Consider the following 20011-nt stretch of genomic DNA (forward strand, 5'->3'; position numbering starts at 1 on the left):
GGAGGGCTTTGGGCTGGCCCTCCCTGGGGGGTGTGTGGGGCATACTTACATGATGAGCATTTTTAATTTGTGTTTCTCTGGCGTAAGTTTTTGTCTTTGTGATTGTTTGTAGAATTGGTTTTCCTGCAGGAAAGTAATAAAGAAAAATGCATTGAAATCAGTCACAAACATGGAGGGGGGGAGGGAAGTCTTTGTAAGTAACAAACAGAATTTTGTGCTGCCTCTTAGCTACAAAATGCCAGCTTGACCCCTTCGTGCCCAGTGCAATTTGCCTCCTCCATGTGTCATTTCCACTCCTTCAGCAGTGTTTCCTCTTACAGCATCACAGACTGGTTTGGGTTGAAGGGACCTTTAGAGGCCATCTACTCCAACCCCCCTGCAGTCAGCAGGGACATCTGCAACTACAGCAGGTTGCACAGAGCACCCAACAAGCTGACCTGCAATAGTTCCAGGAAAGGGGCATCTACCACCTCTCTGGGCAACCTGGGACAGGCTCTCACCACCCTGAGTGTAAACAATTTCTTCCTTCTCTCCAGTCTGAATCTCCCTCTTTCAGTTCAAACCATCACCCTTTTGTCCTGTCACAACAGGCCCTGCTCAAAAGTCTGTCCCCAGCTTTCTTGGAGGTCCCTTTAAGCACTGAAAGGCCACCAGAAGGTCTTTGTGGAGCCTTCTCTTCTCCAGGCTGAAAAACCCCAACCTAAGCCATTCTATGATTCTCTGCTCTTCCCCCACAGAACCCTAGAATGGTTTGGGTTGGAAAGGACCTCCAAAGGTCATCCAGTCCAACCCCCCTGCACTCAGCAGGGACATCCTCCACCAGATCGGGTTGCCCAGAGCCTTGTTGAGCCTCACCTTGAATACCTCTAGGGATGGGGCCTCAACCACCTCCCTGGGCAACCTGTTGCAGTGCTCCACCAGCGTCATGGTGCAGAATTTGTTCCTCACATCCAATCTAAATGTGCTCTTCACTCATTTCAAACCATTGCCCCTCACCCTACCAGTGCAGGCCTTTGCAAACAGTCCCTCTCCACGGCCCCCCCGAGTCAGCTCAGCTCTTTGTCTCATCACCGCACTTACATTGGCCCAGCTGGTTCATCATCTGCAGCCAGGATCCCGACGGCATCCAGGGAGAGGCAGGGAAAGGAAAGGAGAAAAACAAAGAAGCGTGAGCGTTTGTGGGCTGCCCTAGCTGCAGGGCAAGCAGCAAACCCATCTATCTACAGCGTTCAAGGCCATTCCGCTGGCTGGTGCAGCCATGGAGTTACTGCTCTGGGCTGGGGTTTAATGGCAGGTGTGTGGCTTTGATGGGTTTAGTTAACACTTTGGAATGCTTGGTCATGAAGAACTGCAACTGTAGCGGACAGATTGTTGCAATATGGGCAGTGAACTCATCTTGTCCCCAAGTTCCAGTGGTTCAATCTCAGAAAAAAATAAGATGAGAGGACAAACCAACGTCTCAGTTGTAAAATCCTGCTGGTTGTTTTCTTGCTTTTGAGTTTGATTCTTGTATTAATTTTTTTATTATTTTTTATATATCTATAATTTTTTTAAAAGGCATTCTTCAACTGCTGATGGGTAATTGCTGGTTGCACACCACAGGGTACATGCACCACAGGCTCATCTTTCCCCTATGATGGCACAACCTCTACACACATAATGGTTGGACTCGATGTTAAAGGCCTTTTCCAACCAAAAACAATTCTATGAGCCTCTGTTCTGGGTTTCTAAATGTCTCATCAGGATGGGCCAGGTTAGGAGGAGGTTTGAAGGTGCAACCCTTGAGTCAAGCACCCACAAGCAGTCCTTGGGCAGCAGCAGGCACTGTGTGTGCATCCCACAGCACCAGGAGCTGGGAGGGTGCTGGAACACCTCCAGAGACAAGAGACTCCAGCACTGCTCTGCCTGTGTCTCTTTACAGAATTGGGGGAAAGGTAGGCGGGGGGAGAATCATCTGCAAAGGAAGAATGTTTCACATGAGCTCTTTTGTGACCAAATGAGGTTTTTTTGGGGTGTGTTCTTAACCACTTAATTGTGCTCCCAAGCTGCAGTCCCAGAAGACAAAAGTGCATTGAAACAGCAGCACACACACACACACAAAAAAAAAATCAATCCAGGAAGCCTTTCAGGGGGACCCCATTCAGGACCTGCTGGTTTTGGCACTGCCACCTCCGTGCTGCAGGGATTCGATTTGTTTGTATTGAAGCCTCTAAAAGAAACTCTCAGCAGGATTCCACAAGGGTGCTTAGTGCACATGAAGCAGTTATGGAGATTACAGTCTCAGGAGTGTGTAGGCATCCGCATGAGCACACGCCGGGAGTAATGCCGGTCGCAGGGGGACATTACTCCACCTGTACCTCTCAAGGCAATGGATAGAGGCAAAGCCACCGCTAGCACAGACAGTGACCCCAACGAAAAAAAAAAGAAGATACTTCAAAAAAAGAAAGGACTAACCACAAACCAAGAGCTTTACAGCCAAAATAACAGACTAGCCACACACCAGTGTCCACAGGAGTCCAGTACACTATTGGACAAGGTACAGAGAGAACTGGGACTAGTCAGGACAACCAGACATCAATGTGCTGTTGTATATACAGTGGAGATATACAGAGACACATCAGGTACTGCGACACAAAGCACGGCAGAGTGACTCTACAACTTCCTTCCACGGGCATCTTTTGAGTCACAAAAGATGGTGAAGCAGGCTGAGCCTCAGACAGCCAGCGAGCCCCCGGGCCCCCAGCCCACCCCGGTGCAGGGCAGCTGGGAGCGGTGCCGTGCCGCTGCCAGACTCCCTCGCCTGTCCCACCTCCCTAACCAGCACCAGCAACAGCTTTGAGAGTTTGTTTGGCTGGACTTCAGACATCAAACTGCACCCTGGACACAGAGTAAGCACTCGCTAGAAAATGACCACTTTCCCTTCTCTGTTAAAATATTTCTGCCTGTTTCAGGTCAGCACTTTTGTGTGGTTTCAAAAACCCAAACGAAACGAAAAACAAACAAAAAACCCCTCAGCGTTTATCAAGGCTGCCACCAGGTCTTCTCTTTACAAAGGTCCAACAAAAATGCCTGTTAAGAGGACTTTAAATGAGGTGGTGGATCACCACCACTTGTCCCCTTCCCATCTAGAAACTTAAGAGATTAAAAAACAAACAAACAAACAAACAAAAAATCAGACCAAAGATAATTTCTCTGCCCGGGTCAGCCACTTAACTGCTGGAAAAGCATCCCCAGAACAGTACAGACAGAGACCGAAACCTCAGTGAAACCAGAGTGGGGCAACAGAAGGACAGGGGGAAAAAAATAATAAAAGAAGTACAAAAAAAAAAAAAAAGACTAAATAAAGATTAAAAAAAAAAAAAAAAAGAAAAACAAACCAGCAAAACTGAAATCCAAATTAGTTGTGAAGGTGAATGAGGAAGTTTTAAGAGAGAAGTGTTAAACATCATGACTTGTGCGTTGTATAGACTGAAGCGGAGATTAAACAAACTCCAAAGCATGCAGATCTCGCACTTACCACCATTTTTTTAAGGGTATGATGCAATTGAAGGGGGAAAAAAAAAACAAACAAAAAAAGAAGTCATAGTAACCGACAGGTTATCAATATCACCGCAAAACCTTTCATGCCAGGAGCCCTGCTCTAAGCAACCTACGGCCGCGCAGAACATCCTCCCGGGCTGCTGCTCGCTGCTGCTGCTGCTGTGCTCGGGTCTGCACCCCTCTGGGGACTGACCACGCTCAAACCCCTCCTCCTCTGGCAGGAATTTCCTTTGGAAGGGGGAGGGGGAAGCAGATCTGCAGACTCCAAAATCCCTCCTTGTTTACATGACACCAGATTGACAACCCCCAACCAGCCAGGCCGGTGCAGTGGGTACAGCGATGACCTGCTTCCCGTGGCCCTGAAGGGAGAGGTTGGAATTGCTTGCTGCTGCTTGGCTTCAGTGCATCGAGTACCAGAGGCAATCAGTCCTGCCAGGAACACAGATCTGGGCCTTCAGAATGCAAGATGCTGACAAACAGATCTGCTTGAGCTCCTCTGCTTGTGAGAGCTGTCTGGGGATGTAATTCCGGAGGAGGAGGCTGTGTTTTGTATGTCCCCTCCCTCCTTTCAGCCTTAATTTACAAGGTGGTTGTGATGTTCCTCTGTTTTCTGCCTACTTTGGAACACTGCAGTGTTTATTTTTAACATCAGATTTATCTCATGTAGACTCTTGTGACTGGTGGCAGTTAAAAATGTAACACTGATGGCTACTTCCAGCATTAAGACTCAAATTGATGCAACCTCAAGGATTCAGGACTTCTGCTTGTGCTTTAGAACTTGCACAGAAAACTATCCTGAGAGGCCAAGCAGCTTTGTGGTGGATCTTACACCAGCATGTGGCAGCCCCCAGACCTGCCTTGGCAGATCAGACTTGATGTGGCCCTGGGGAGCCTGATCTAGCTGGGGTGTCCCCGCTGACTGCAGGGGGGTTGGACAAAATGACCTTTGAGGGTCCCCTCCGACCCAATGCAATTTGTGAATCAGTGAAAACAGAAAAGTTCTGCACCATGAGAATGCTGAAACACTGGAACAGGTTGACCAAGCAGGGGGTTGAGGCCCCATCCCTGGAGATATTCAAGGTGAGGCTCAACAAGGCTCTGAACAACCTGATCAAGTAGAGGATGTCCCTGCTGCCTGCTGGAGGGTTGGACTGGATGACCTTTGGTGATCCCTTCCAACCCAAACCATTCTATGATCTCTGTATGCTCAAAAGGCAAAGCCAAAGCCAGGGTCTGTGGCAGCTCTGGGCCCCTGTGTGACACCACAACCTCCATGGTCTGGCAAAATGTTACAGAGGTTGCTGGGGAATTCTCCTGTTTCAAAGCTACCCTTTAAGATTTTGCTTTCCAAGGGAGAAAAAAAATCTGACAAGAGCATTGAAAACTCTGGAAAACATTCAGAAGAATTCTGAACTGTGCTTGCCCAAGTTGGAAAAATAATTTCATTCTCAGTTTAGAATTTTGTAGAAGTTTCACTTGATAAAATTTTCTGTTCTTAAAACAAGTGGAAGGCTCCAGATGGAGCAGAGAGCAGTTCACAGCCACACAGGGACACCAGTGTTCCCTACACCCTGCATGAAGCATGTAGGGCTCTGGCTGCAGGCAGAGATTCAAAGGTAGCATTTCTCACCTTAGGTCTGGAGAGGAGAAGGCTCAGAGACCTTACTGTGGCCTTCCAGTATCTGAAGGGGGCTCCAAGAAAGCTGGGGAGGGACTCTTTAGGGTGTCAGGGAGTGATAGGACTGGGGGGAATGGAGCAAAACTAGAAATGGGTAAATTCAGATTGGATGTTAGGAAGAAATTCTTCCCCATGAGGGTGGTGAGAGACCGGAAGAGGTTGTCCAGGGAGGTGGTAGAAGCCTCATCCCTGGAGGTTTTTAAGTCCAGGCTGAATGGGGCTCTGAGCAACCTGATCTGAACCTGGCAGGGGGATTAGAACTAGATGATCCTGGAGGTCCCTTCCAACCCTGACAATTCTATGATTCTGTGACTCTCTTCCCTTTGCCTTCATGTAAGAACTTGGAGGGAGGGGACAGAAGAGGTGAATGGAGACGCTCGCCTCACTCCATGAAGCAAACCACCACCACCACCAAAGTGGTTGCTCTCAAATGAAATGTGTGTGAAGGCACAAGTGTGTGTGGCCCAGATCAGTGACACCAGGCTGGAGGAATCCTGCTCCTGTCACAGCATCTAACAAATGGGCACCATAGGCCCAGAGGAGCCAGGCTGCTCGATTGCCACCCTGGTACACCGATGCCTGCTGCTCACCGCAGCCTCTCCACCTGCCTGTGGGGCCACTTCCTCCCCTTGTTGGATTTTAAGGGTGGGAGAGAAAGGTCTGGGTAAGAGGAAATAAACAGAAACCCAACCCCAAACTGAAGCAGTTACAAGCAAATCGTTTCAGTGAAAACATTTGGTTCTTTAAAGTTACTTACAGTAAGACCAGGAACAGGGAAAGTCAAGAAAAAACAAAAGGCTATTAGAAAGAAGGTGGGGGTATGGATGGAGCCTCTGCAGGGTCAGAGCAGAAAAGCATTTAAGGAAAAGTCTTTGTATTAGGCTGAGAAATGAGAAGGGAAAAGTGATGAAAGAGGAGAAAAAGGACACATTATAAGCCAGTCACCTCACGGCTCTGAGCTAAAGATCCTGTGGGACGTGGGCTGGGAAGTAAAAACTTCACATTCCTCCAGGGGAATGCAGCCAGCAAGTTTTTACCTTCTACTTACCCCAGGACACACCCTTTCCAACAGCCTCTTTGCTAATCTTAGGCAGTTTGATCCCCCAGCTAGAGAAGGAACACGTTCTTGAGGCCCCTCTGACACACTACATTCAGGTCACCATGGCTGGTGGCTACGTCCATCTGCGGTAAGCAGCTTAAGCTATCCCGCCGAGGACTAAAGCACCGTTTGCTGCCTTTCATCCTCAAAGGAAGTCCAAGCAACTCGCATTCTGTGCCAAACACATCAGCAATGCCCTGCTGGAACCCCTCCCCATGGCACATGCAGCATCTCTGGCCTCCACATGCCACAGTCATGCAGCTTTCATCACCCAAAGCCACCGGAGGCCACGCGTTTGCTCACCCCCTCTAGGCTGCACACCGCCTCCAGAGCCCTCCACTGCTCTACCACCCCTGAAGCCAGGCAAGACTCTCTCTTGGAAAGGATGCAGAACCTCGAGCACAATCTGCCCTGCCTTCCTCCTTCCAGCACATAATTTGGATGGCAGAGGGAGGAGAGTGCCCCTAAATCACAGGCACGCCAGCAAGAACCTGCACTGGGCATCTTCCACTGCCATCCTCGCACCACTTCTGGTGGAAATTCAGAATTCACAGGTGCCAGGTTCCTTTTTCTGCTCAGTAGCAGCAGGAAGGAAAAAAAAATCCCAAAGGAACAAACTGACAGATCTCAATTATGTGAAGGAGGAAACGTCAGCCAAGGAGCTACTGAGCAGCCCTGTCCCACGGCATAAAAAGCAAACAAACTCAACACAACAAAGCAAGGTCCATGCAAAACCAACTGCCCTCAGGAAATGCCAAAGTTCAAGGAGCATCCAGGTCCTCCCAGGTGGAGGTAACACCTTGTTAGGCCAGCAGGAAAAGTTCCTTTTAGCCTCCTTTATCCCCTCAAACTCTGGAACCTAAGCAGCTCATCAGGACACTGAGAAGATCTGCTCCCAGTGTAAGCAGGTACCTGCCCCTCCAGCCTCTGCCAAGAGCTGAGGTCGTTGGCACTCTCCCACTGGCCATTTTTAGCCTGTGCCACATGGAGATGAGAGAAAGGGAAACAGAATTAATTCAGTTTGGCTTTATTTGGCTGGCCAGAGTCCCCAGGTGCTCTGGAAAGCAGCCCAGACACCTTCCAGGATGGAGATAATGTTTCTCTCCAAACAGTCCCATTCCCCACTAGCAGCTGGGTGGTTTTGGTCAGCATCAGTTCATCCAAAGCCCTTTTTGGCACCTCTTTGTTTAGCCTTCACCAAAAAGGCACAGCCCCAAGGCCTGCTGAACCTCACTTTGCTCTGAGGTTCTTACAAAGAGCCTCTTGTGCACTGCAAATACAAACACTGAAGTTCCTGATGGGGTTCCTCAGAGGCCTCTTCAAGGTCCTGCATCTGGGTTGGGGCAGTCCCAAGCACTGCTATAGGCTGGGCAGTGACTGGCTTGAGGGCAGCCCTGAAGAAAAGCACTTGGGGGTGCTGGTGGATGAGAAGCTCAACAGCTCTGCAGCTTTGAAACACCTCCATGGATGGAGTTTCAACCACCCCCCTGGGCAGCCTGTTTCAGTCTTTTGAGAACCCTTTTAGTGAAGAAGTTTCTTCTAATGTCTAAACTAAACCTCCCCTGGGGCAACTTAAGGCCATTTCCTTTCACCCCATCACTAGGGAGAAGAGACCAACCCCCACCTGGCTCCAGCCTCCTTCCACGGAGCTGTAGAGAGCAATGAGGTCTCCTCTCACCTTCCTCTCCTGCACACTAAACACCCCCAGTTCCTCAGCTGCTCCTCCCCAGCCCTGTTCTCCAGACCCTTCCCCAGCTTTGCTGCCCTTCTCTGGGCACACTTCAGCTCCTCAATGTCCTTCTGGGAGCGAGTGCCCCAAAACTTACCCCAGGACTCAAGGTGTGGTCTCAGCAGTGGGGAAGGCAGCTCTAGAAAGGATGTCACCTCACAGAGCCTGCACCCCAACACTTAGGCTGTTCACCAGAGGCTGACACCTTATCTGCAGCAGAGGATGTGCCAAGTTGAACAGGAACCAGTAAGTGACCCAAAGCAAGATGTCCAATGGCCGCCCAGCCACACACAGGGCTGGAGGTGTCTGGCTGCTCGTACCTGCTACTGCAGAGCAAAGAGCAGCAGAGAAATCTGCAGACTAAGGAAGGCCCAGAGTTATTCCACCATCAGTGGGAGGATGTTGAAGGATATGGAGGAACCTCAGTGTCTAAAGATGGGTCCAAGGACAAAATTCACATCCCAGCAAGAAGGATAAGCAGGGAGGATGCTCTGCTGCTGAGGCTCCTTTCCCCCCTCCATTAGCAAGGAGGCACTAACAGAGCTTGAACCTGATGTGAATGCCCTCCCTGTGGGTGTGCAAGACCAGGTTGGATGGGACCTTGAGCATCCTGGGCTAGTGGAAGGTGTCCCTGCCCATGGCAAGGGGGCTTGGAACTGGATGATGTTTAAGGTCCCTTCCACCTCAAACCGTTCCATGATTCTTGCTGCCAACAGCTTCGTATGAAGACGTGGCACAACCTCAACCCTTCCTAGGGCTTCAAACACCAAACCCTCAGCTGACAGCTGAGGACAACACAGCTGCTGCCAACTGACATTGCTGTTAAGGAGTGTGGTGCTCAGACCCTATCTGCAGGAGCTGCTGGCTCAGCTCTAGGCTCTTTGGTGTTACCATCACAGCTCACTGCAGCACGCAGGGGTGGAGGTTTGACTTGGGGAGCAGAGAGGTTCCATTCCCAGCACTAAGTAAGCATTCAAACATTAACTTTGGCATTTCCTAACAGCCTCTTGAAAACAATACAACCAAGGAGAACCGGAGGAAGACATCCAGGGGTGGAAATCAGCAGCCCATCAACCACTTCTCATGTATGCATTCATCAAACACCTCTGCTTAGAGGGTGCTTTCCCACCACCACAGCACAGAAAGCTTCAGGTGCCACTCAAAATGCAAGAGTATCCAAGGGAAGGCAGGACTCAGGCTGGACTTGAGCTGAGATGATGTTATGCTGATTGTGCCTCTTCCTCTAGGCAAACCTCAAGACACAGGGCATTAAGATTGTCACAGTCAGATTTTGTCTCCCAGGAGTGGCCAGGGAAAACATCTGCCCACCACAGAGGGGATCACTCTCCAGGGCTCAGGCTTAGCTGCCTCTAAAATAACAGCAGACTGAGCAAGCAAATTTAGTATCCTTGGTTACTTGGCTCATCATCTTGGACACTTCCAGCAGAGATGATGAGCATGGATCCCTCAGGGAACTGAGGAGCAGCCAGACCTGTCAGAGAAACTTCAGCCTTTGATACAAACAGGTAGTGACCTCTCTACCTCCACACTAAGCTGGTGGCTGCCCTGTGATCTGCTCAGGTGCAAGCCAATTTCGGTTGGGTTGAGGCCATCTGAGGCTGCTTGTAACGAATCAAATCACTAAATTAACAATCTGCTGCCTTGCTTTGGACCTTCTGGAACTTGAAATGCAATTCTGAAATGCAGGCAACTACGAGCAGCCACCACAGAGGTGAGATCCTCCCTGGCCATCCTGACATCACACCTAGGCCAGAGCCAGGTGGGAGCAGCACCAATGAGCACTGGAGTTGTCTGATCTGAAGTCTTCTGGGCTGGCTGAGGGCTGCTTCGAGGACCAAGTGCTGGCAGTCCAAACCCCTCAGCAGCTGTGAAGCTGTTAGATATGCAGAGGGACATGCACGACACAGCGTGAGGTTCGTTGGGTACGCACCTAGAGCAATCTCAAGGCATGCTCTAGAATTAGCAGGTGCCACTCCAGAGGTTAAGAGCTAAAGCTGCTTTCCCCTAGGTATGCACTGCTGGAGGCAGTTTTGATCTGCTACAGAAGTGAGCCAAGTCTCAGCCATCCCCACAGTACTGACATTTCTCATGTCTGGTAGGATTATTTGTGTTCATTGTCTGGAGCACAGCTCAGGAGGCCTGAAGATCCCTGTGCCCCAACTTCAGGAGCAGATCGCAGCCTCAGCACCTCTGCCATTGCTCCACAAGCTGCAACACAGCTGCCTTTGGAAGTTACCTGCCATGCTGGGGAGCTTGCCCAGCCCAGGAAGATGCTGATGACGCAGAGCTTCCTGTGCTGATCCAGCATGGTGCCCTCCACAGGCTAAAGCACCTGCTCGCTCCACTGGCTGGACGTGCCATGCTCCTACAGCAGGTTTCTCCCCACACCAGCTGCTTCTCACAGGGGGTTCCTTGGATAGGTTTTCTTGGTAAGCACTGTGGTAAGTAGCTGAGTGTCACGTTAAAGCCCTGCTTCTCCCGTGTGGCTCTTCCAAATCCTCATTTTAGCCTCAAATTCCTCCCAGCTTTTAAACAGGAAGGTGTGCAGAAGAAGCTCCAAGATGGAGGAGTTGGTACTTTGTGTGTGCACCAGAGGGTGTAACTGAGGAGCGCTACCATCAGACCTGATCTTTAGGAAACTCACCTCAGTGACCGTTACAACTGGGTGAAGTGTCTAGAGCATTCCTTAAACACAAACTCAACTACACAGCAAAATCAGAGCCCTGCCTCCTCTGCTCTTCGAACACTGAAAACATTTTTGGTTTTCCAGCATCCCTGCAGTCCCAATCCCTTTATGTAGAATGCTTTCTTACAAGACCTGCCCAGTGTCCAAATCCAGATGCCAGGTGGAAGAGGGAGTGCCAGCATGGATTAGTGCCTGCATTTCCCTCTGGGCTGCCCTGTGCTCCTCAGGGCTGACGTGCAGGGTTCCCCAGGGCTGCTACAGCAGGGAAGAGACAGGAGTGCCACGTCTCTTGTGCAAGAGAAGCTTTAAAAGCTACTGCAATGACCCACCCGTGGTCTGAGAGCTCTTGGGCTCTCTGCACTTGCTGGGCTTAATGCTCAGAGAGGGAACAGAGAAGAAAACAAAAAAGCTCAGAGCTGAAGGAACTGGGCTGCTGATCCTTCCTGCCACCAAGCCCCACTCCGTTCTGCTTCCACCGGCTGGCTTGGCCTGGCTGGGGGTCGCTGTTCCTCCTCTTCACAAGTGCCTCGAGGCACACTTACCGTCTGGAACTTCATCCGGCCTCTTCCTCTTCTCATAAATGACTATGATGACCACCAGGATCACGATTTCTGCCAGGATGCCCAGGAAGGGCCAGAGGGGAGCCAGGTGGCTGCGCACACGCAGGATGGTTGTGACCGAGACAGAGCCAACCTGGTTGGTGGCGTTGCACTGGTACTCGCCGGGGTCCTCGTTGATCTGTAGGTTTGTGATGCTGAGCTCGGTGTAGTTGTCTTTGTTTAAAATAAAGAACCTGCCAGAGGAGTTGTTGATGTCCTGGGAAAGGGAGAAAAGGTGGAGAAGAGCAAGAGGGTTTAGGAAGTTTCGGTGCCTTTCCGTGGGAGGCATTCATCCAAGAGAAAAGTCCAACTCTGCCTCCAGACACCACCAGGAACCTGCCACTCTAGACGACAACCTCTCTTTTCATCCTCATTTAAGGAGGTTCAGCCATCACACACCACTGGTTGTGAGCATGATCATCAGGGAGTGGCTGGAGCAGCTCTGCTATGAGGACAGGCTGAGGGAGCTGGGGGTGTTCAGCCTGGAGAAGAGGAGGCTCCAGGGAGACCTCATAGCAACCATCCCGTACCTGAAGGGGGCTACAAGAAGGCTGCAGAGGGACTGTTTCCAGAGGCCTGCAGTGTTAGGATGAGGGACAATGGTTTGAAATTAGAAGAGATTTATCCTGGATGTGAGGAACAAGTTCTGCACCATAAGGGTGGTGGAACACTGCAACAGGTTGTCCAGGAAGACAGATGAGGCCCCACCACTGAAGATATTCAAGGTCAGGTTCAACAAGGCTCTGAGCAACCTGATCTAGTGGAGGATGTCCCTGCTGACTGCATTGGGGTTGGACTAGAAGACCTTTGGGGGTCCCTTCCAACCCAAACCATTCTATGATTCTATAATAATGAAGAAAATTTTGCTTTGCTCTGTAATGAAAAGAACCAGGCAGTGCTGATAGATAGTGCTCAGGGCATTCCCACATCAGGAATGCTTGGAGAAGCAGGAATTAATATGCTGTCTCCATTTGGAAAAGGAGACTTTGGAAGTTCCTTACATTTAAAGACTCTAAAAAGGGCAAAATGTTGATAAAATATGGATGTTTGATCTACCTGACAGCTGATCTGGGATGAGTTCATCAAGGAACATCACCAGTGTGAAGGGACATCACAGCACTTAGGAAGTCACCCACCCACCACTGCCCAGCAACAGTTCAGCTCACAACATACTAAGGGGTTGGAAGAGATCATTGAGCCCAACCCCCCTGCCAGAGCTAGGGCAGGTTACACAAGAACACATCAAGGTGGGCCTGAAAAGTCTCCAGAGAAGGAGACTCCACAACCTCTCTGGGCAGCCTGTTCCAGGGCTCTGGGACCCTCACAGTAAAGAAGTTCCTCCTCATGGTGAGGTGGAACCTCCTGTGTTGTAGTTTATATCCATTGCCCCATGTCCTGTCCAAGGGTGCAACTGAGCAGAGGCTGTCCCTGTCCCCTCCCTCCTGACCCCCAGCCCTCAGCTATTGATAGACATTGATCAGATCCCCTCTCAGTCTTCTCCTCTCCAGACTGCACAGCCCCAGGGCTCTCAGCCTCTCCTCCCCAGGCACTGCTCCAGTCCCTTCAGCACCCTTGGAGCCCTCCCTTGGCCTCTCTCCAGCAGATCCCTGTCCCTCTTGAACTGGGGAACCCAGAACTGGATGCAATATTCCAGGTGTGGCCTCACCAGGGCAGAGCTGTAGAGTAAAGAACTTCTTCCTGACATCCATCCCTGAGCCCAGGCTGCTCATTCCCTTCCTCCCAGGAGGCTGTGGCAGGTTGCTCCACGCTTACCTCAAACACTCCATTGACCTTCTTGCGCCACACCCACTCGGGATGTGGGAAGCCCACGGACTTGCAGTACATCAGAGCCTCCTGCCCCTCGTTCTTGTTTTCACTTCTCTTGTGGCCAGTGATGTCAGGAATAGCTACAAAACAAAAGGAGACAAAAAAGAAACGAAAACCCCTCTGTGTTTCCAAGCTGCTCCATCAAGAGAGTTATTTTAAGCTCCTTGAGCAGAAAATAAGCAACAAGCTCCCTGGAAGCTGTTCTTTTCCCACACACAAGAGAAACTGCCATTCCCAGGTCTCTCCAAGCAGCAACTCAACTCAACATCTGAAAGGACGTCCCTCAGGCTTGGTTTTGCCAGCCAGCCAGCCAGAGAAGGGAGAAACCTTCACCATCAGGCTTGAGTTACAAAACTAAGGAGGCTCAGCCGTTCCCCTGTGCAGGAAACAGCCACATGGTCCTGTGTGCCAGGTTACACCCATCCCTGGAGGGGGTGGGCTCAAAAGTACCCAGCCCTCAGGGTGGACAAAGAAACATGACCCAGCTGAGCAGAGAGACTTGGTTCCCCCTCCCAGGGGTCCCTGGGTCAAGGTCCATTCCACTCCCCCTTCCTGTCCACCAAGCCTATTTAAGGGGAGCCATCTTCCTGTCCTTTCCTCTTGATCCTAAATCTGTTCCATTTGGGCTTATGGACTCTGGGAAAGCTTAAACCAGAACAACCTCCCCACTGCTCAGGAGGTCCCTCCTGCCCTGGCTTTGAAACAGAGCTGTCAGGGATTCTGGTTACAACTTGCCCATGGCATCAGGACTTTGAACTGATGCTGTCTTCAGGTGCATTTCTGAAAGCTGAATCAAGGGCTTCCTCCCTGCAGCACCATTTGAGCTTCAGCCCACTGACAGGCTGTGATCTGCTATGCTTGATGCCCCTTCCACCTTCCAGCCACACCACCCCTGGGTAACCTATGGGTAGCTGCAAAGCAGCAGGAGTAACAGAATCAACCAGGTTGGAAGAGACACCTCCAAGATCACCAAGTCCAACCAATCACCCAGCCCTAACTAATCAACCAGACCATGGCACTAAGTGCCTCATCCAGGCTTTTCTAAAACACCTCCAGGGACCTTAACCCCACCACCTCCCTGGGCAGCTCCTTCCAGCTCAGGCCTGTACATAAATACATCTGCTCCAAGGAGGTGAAGCTGGGCAAAAGGCAGCCCTGGACATCAGCAGAGGGACCTGGGAGTTCACCTCCCTCCCAGCCACGTCAGTGCTGCTGGCTGTGGCTGCCAGAGCAGCTTCGTGGCAGCCTAATGCCTCACGAGAGATTAGGGTGGATCAATGGGGTGCCTGAGCTGAACCTTCCCTTAAGCAGATGGCTGTGGTGCTGTAGTGACCACCTTTAAAGGCCATTCGCTTTCTAGCTTGCTAATCATGTCACACGTGGCCTGCTGTGTGATGGCAGGACACTGAGCTGGTAATCCAGGCCAAGCCCCAGCCCAGCACTCCAGGAAAAGCCCCCCAGGCACTGGAATTTAGCCCAAGGAGTCTGCTGAGGGAGAGCTCCTTTCACTACCCCCTGCAGAGAGGGAGCAGGCAGCCTTCTGACAGCTCAGCTCAGCTGCAGGCTGAAGGAATTAAAGCAATGCCACAGTTCTGCTGGGTCCCAGCAAACCAGAGCCAAGCACAACTGTTTCAGGCAAGCAGACAGCATGAGCTGACCCTGCCCTTCCCCCAAGGGACAGCACAGCTCTCTGGGAAAATGATTGGCAGGCTGAGGTGCTAAAGCAATTAGCACCTTTCAAAGGCAGGGGCTTTTCAGCTGCAGGAAGTGGCCCAGGTCTGGCTCCTGCAAGATTTCTTTTGGACAAGGATGCAGCTGATTGATGATGTTGGAATTAAAATCAGCTCCTGAACAACAGCAAAAGGATGGCTGTAAGAATGCTTCAGCTCCAGTATTCCCTACGTTGGGTGTGCTCACCTCAGAAGGCATCTCTGGAGAAGACAACCAGCCCAGGTTTCTCTCAGACTCAGCCTGGGCTTTGCACAAGTTCTGACCCTTACAGAATGCTTACAGAATTATTAACCCCTAGCTGCATGGTTGGCTCTGATGCAGGAACAGTCAGAGCTGTCAGTAAGCACTGACAGGCTGAAGAGACCCTCCAGCTTGCTCTAAGAGGACACAGAGAGCAGCTCCTTGGCACAGATATTGCCCACCAGGAATAAAAACAAACTGCAGGGCCTCTGGTGGAAGCCTTAAGGAAATGATGCCACTGGAAAATTAATGCTAAAGATCTTTTTTTAATCTAATCTTTAAGTGAACATCTCTTCAGCAGGGAGCTGAAAAAGAGAGCTCATTACCCAAGAAAATCAGCTCACAAGGAAGGTGCTGAAGGAAGGACTTGATCAGCCTGTGCCCACACAGGCTTTGCTCATTCAATATAGAGGATCGTGTAGCAGGACCAGCAGATGAAGCCAAACAAATGCCAGCTGCTAACTGCAGGGCATGGAGCTCCTGGAGAGGGTTCAAGAGGAGGCCAAGAAGATGATCAGAGGGCTGGAGAACCTCTCCTATGGAGACAGGCTGAGAGAGTTGGGTCAGCCTGGAGAAAAGACGACTCTAGGGAGAGCTTACAGCAGCCTTCCAGTACCTGAAGGGAGCTACAGGAGAGCTGGGGAGGAACTTTGGACAAGGGCTGGGAGTAACAGGACTAGAAGGAATGGATTGAAGCTTCAGGAGGGCAGATTTAGACTGGAGATTAGGAAGAAATTCTTTCCAGTGAGGGTGGGAAGACACTGGAACAGGTTGCCCAGGGAGGCAGTGGATGCCCCCTCCCTAGGTGTGTTCCAGACCAGGTTGGATGAGGCCTTGAGCAACCTGGGCAGGTGGGAGGTGTCCCTGCCCATGGCAGGGGGGTTTGGAACTGGCTGATCTTGAAGGTCCCTTCCAACCCAACCCATTCTGTGAATTCTGTGATGCCAGCACAAGACCAAGGTGCAAGGGGTGTTATTTATCCTTCTGACACCTACAATGTATCTTTACACAGCAAATCTGAAAATGCTCTGAGGGACACAAGCCACCAAACTCTCACAGCTCTCTGGTCTTGTGTGAAAAGAAGCTGCCAGCTATGGAAACTGGAGCAAGCTGGAAAGGAAAGATGACTCCATGCTTACAAGTGAGCACAGCCTACCTCTGCCTACAAGGGGCACCACCACCTGGAGGATATTCAGTGTTTAAGCTGAAGGTCTCCAAGAAGAAAACCAATCAGCCTGTAGTGGTGAGTGCACTGCATTCCATCTCCAGTAGATGAAGCATGGCTTCAGCTGCAGGATGTGCACCTGCAAATTCCCTTCAAACCAAGCCCCAAAGGGGTCTCTAACATTTCAGCCAAGAGATGGTGGCTCAAGAAGAAGTGAATTTAATCTCATGGTCCATTGAGAGAGCCCAACAGAGGCTATGAAGATGACAGGGGGGCTTGAACATCTCTCTTATGGAGGAAGACTGAGAGCCCTGGGGCTGTTTAGTCTGGGGAAGAGAAGGCTGAGAGAGGATCTGATCAACGTGTTTAAATATCTCAGGGCTGGGGGTCAGGATGAAGGTGCCAGGCTCTTTTGGTGGTGCCCAGTGGTAGGACAAGGAACAATGAGTACAAGCTGGAGCACAGGAGGTTCCACCTCAACATGAGGAGAAACTTCTTTACTGTGAGGGTGCTGGAGCCCTGGAGCAGACTGCCCAGAGAGGCTGTGGAGTCTCCTTAGATGGAGACTTTGAAGACCTGTCTGGATGTGTTCCTGTGTGACCTGCCCTGGGTGATCCTGCTCTGGCAGAGGGGTTGGACTCAAGGATCTCTAGAGGTCCCTTTTAACCCCTAACATGCTGTGATCTCTTCCTTTCTAGGCTCCTCTTTTAGGCAGGAGCTGGTTAAGCTTGGTGACTTCCCTGTGGCTTTTGCTTCCTTGAGGCTGACATGCAGAGATCTCCTCCAACCTCCTGAAGATGAAAGGCAAGCAGAAACAGAACACAAGAGACAGGCTTGAGATATCAAGGTGACCATCCCAGAACTGGCACTGACAGGCTGTCAAAAACAGCTCCAAGTTACCCCCAGGAGAAGAAGAAGCTTAAAGCTGAAGCCCCAACACAGCCTCCCTCTGTCAGCACTTCATTCTTCACTGCCACCTCCCAGCAGCCAGTGAGGCAAAGCAGAACCTTGCAGGGGAAGAGGATACAGCAAGGCAGCACTCTGCAGCTGGCCCACTTTTCTGTGAGGGTGCTGACAGCTGAAAGAGAGGAGAAAAGCTTTCTAGGACATCCAACCCTCTCCTGCAGGGTGACCTCCTGCTCTCCTCCAGCCCAGGGATAATTACATTTCTCCTGTAAGAGGAGAACATCATCTCCAGGTTATCCCAATGAGAGTAGAGGAGACAAGAATACCTCCTGCCCTGCCCTGCCCTTGCTGGGCACAGCTGAGCAGCAGCCACTTCCACCTCTGCTAGGCCAGGCACTATTTTTGTACTCAGCCTAAGGGGAGCTCTGTGTGGCACATGAATATTTCAGGGCACGATGCTGCTCAGTCTCAACCCATGGCTGAGCCATGAATTGAGGGAAGTGATTCCCTCCCTCTGCTCTGGTGAGACCCCACCTGCAGCAGCACTGCAGCCAGTTCTGGGGCCCCCAGCACAAGAAGTCCAGGAGAGCGTCCAGGGGAGGCCATGAAGACAGTCAGAGAGCTGGAGAACCTCTACTGCAAAGACAGGCTGAGAGAATCTGGAGAAGAGAAGGTTCCAGGGAGACCTTGGACCAGCCTTCCAGTACCTGAAGGGAGCTAAAGGAGAGCTGGGGAGGGACTTGTGACAAGGGCTGGGAGTGACAGGGCGAGGCAATGGCTTTGAGATGGAAGAGAGGAGATTAAGACTGGAGATGAGGAAGAAATTCTTTGTGGTGAGGGTGGGGAGACACTGGAACAGGTTGCCCAGGGAGGCTGTGGATGCTCCCTCCCTGGAGGTGTTGAAGGCCAGGCTGGATGAGAGCCTGAGCAACCTGGGCTGGTGGGAGGTGTCCCTGCCCATGGCAGGGGGGTTGGAAGTGGAAGAACTTGAAGGTCCCTTCCAACCCATTCCATGGCTCTATGCCTAATTGTCAACAAACTGCTACACAAACTACAATTAAAGCAAATCTGTGTCTGACCTCAGGCACAGCTTTATCAGCAGAGCAATCCCTGCCTGGGAAGCTCTGCAAGGCAGGATCTTCCTTACACTGCTCTGCTCCAGTGCCAGGAACAGACAAAGCACAGAAAGCAGCAGCTTCTGTTCAGAAAGGGCTTAGATTTGGCTTCAGCTTGTAGGCAGCAGAACCCACAGGTCTGTTCAGGTGCAGCTGGCTGTGGAGGCATGAGCCCAGCCATGCTGATCAGCTCCCACAGCAACCAGACCAAGGTGGGGCCCTGCCAAACGACACTGAGTGTTTCACTCCTGCCTTGTGAAACAGGAGAGCTAAGCCATGGAATCACAGACTGGTCTGGGTTGGAAGGGACCTCTGGAGGTCACCTAATCCAACCACCCTGCACTCAGCAGGGTCATCTGCAACTTTTTAGGCTGGACATCAGGAAGAAGTTCTTTACTCTGGGAGTGGTGGAACACTGGAACAGGTTGCCCAGGGAGGTGGTGAAGGCCCCAGCGCTGGAGACATTCAAGGTCAGGCTTGATGGGGCTCTGAGGAACTTGATCTAGCTGGGGATGTCCCTGCTGACTCCAGGGGGGGTTGGACTGGATGACCTCTAGAGGTCCCTTCAAACCCACAGGATTCTATGAGTAGAAGGTTGCTCAGAGCCTTAAACAAACCTGGAATGGTTCCTGGGCAGCCTGGGCCAGTGTTTCATCACCTTCCTTCTACCTCATCTCAATCTCCCTCTTTCAGTTTCAAACCATCACCCCTTTGTCCTGTCACAAAGGGCCCTGACAAACAGCCTGTCTCCAGCTTTCTGACTGCCCCCTTTAAGTACAGAGAGGCCACCAGAAGGTCTCCCTGGAGCCTTCTCTTCTCCAGGTAGAACAGACGGCTTGTTTGAAACAGCAGATGGAAGAGCAAGGAGAGGCAGGGCCAGCTCAGCTTAGCACCCCCCAAAACTCAACCCCAAACCCCTACAGCCATTCCTGACAAAAGACTGACCTGAGAGGCATCCTTCTTTTGACAGCCTTGAACTGACTCACCACAGAAGAGGGGCTTTGTGCCAGAGTAAGCTTTGGACCTCCCTGCTTCTGGTAGCCAAAAAGCACTGCAGCAGCTTTCTGGCTTGAATGCAGCCCCCAAAAGAGAAGTTTTTCCCTTGTTACAGTGCATGCAAGGTCATTCCTTGAGACACAGGGGGTGTTCAGCCCTTGGTTTCTGGCTGTTTGCATTACCTAAGCACTCCTAAGGAGAGCAGAACTAACATGCAGGACACCTCCAAACCATGCCCCAGATAACAAAAGCCCTTCAAGTTTTCCTATTAAGGGACAAAATTAAAGCAAGGGCAAAAGCACCTAAAAATACTCTTCATGTAGAAACTATTCTGCTTGTGGGTGACCTAATAAAAAAAGGTCAACTCTGGAAGAGTTCTTTTTCTGCATCCTCATTCTAATCCAGGTCTGGGTGGAGAGCTGACAGCAAAGGTACTATGAGAAGGGAGAATGGGACCTGCACCTTCTGTGCACTGCTTCAGATGGCTCCAAGCTACAGCTGTGCTGGGAGAAGATCTGATTTCTGCTGCTGATTTCTTCATTCCTGGTGCAGTGTTGTGAAACTGCAGCAGAGACAGCCAGGAGGCAAGGAGCCAGCCAGAAGGATTTGCACAGACTTGAGACAGGGGCCCAAGCCCACCTCATGAAGTTCAAGCAGCCCACCACCATGAGAGTGGTGA

The 20011-nt window shown here is 51.1% G+C and overlaps 1 protein-coding gene across 1 annotated transcript in view; it reads right to left on the reverse strand.

Moving 5' to 3' along the window:
* Positions 1 to 62: 62 nt before the first annotated feature.
* NPTN (neuroplastin) overlaps positions 63 to 20011 on the reverse strand; it is a 77158-nt gene continuing 57209 nt past the window's right edge. Inside the window, exons 5-8 of the mRNA XM_054388119.1 lie at positions 13126 to 13259; positions 11296 to 11569; positions 1081 to 1102; positions 63 to 123 (exon numbers count right to left, since the gene is read on the reverse strand). Of these exons, the coding sequence (XP_054244094.1) occupies positions 63 to 123; positions 1081 to 1102; positions 11296 to 11569; positions 13126 to 13259 (491 nt within the window). The remainder of the gene's footprint in view (positions 124 to 1080; positions 1103 to 11295; positions 11570 to 13125; positions 13260 to 20011) is intronic.

The sequence above is a fragment of the Indicator indicator genome, chromosome 16 (genome assembly GCF_027791375.1).
Source record: "Indicator indicator isolate 239-I01 chromosome 16, UM_Iind_1.1, whole genome shotgun sequence".
In the NCBI taxonomy this organism is placed as follows: domain Eukaryota; kingdom Metazoa; phylum Chordata; class Aves; order Piciformes; family Indicatoridae; genus Indicator; species Indicator indicator.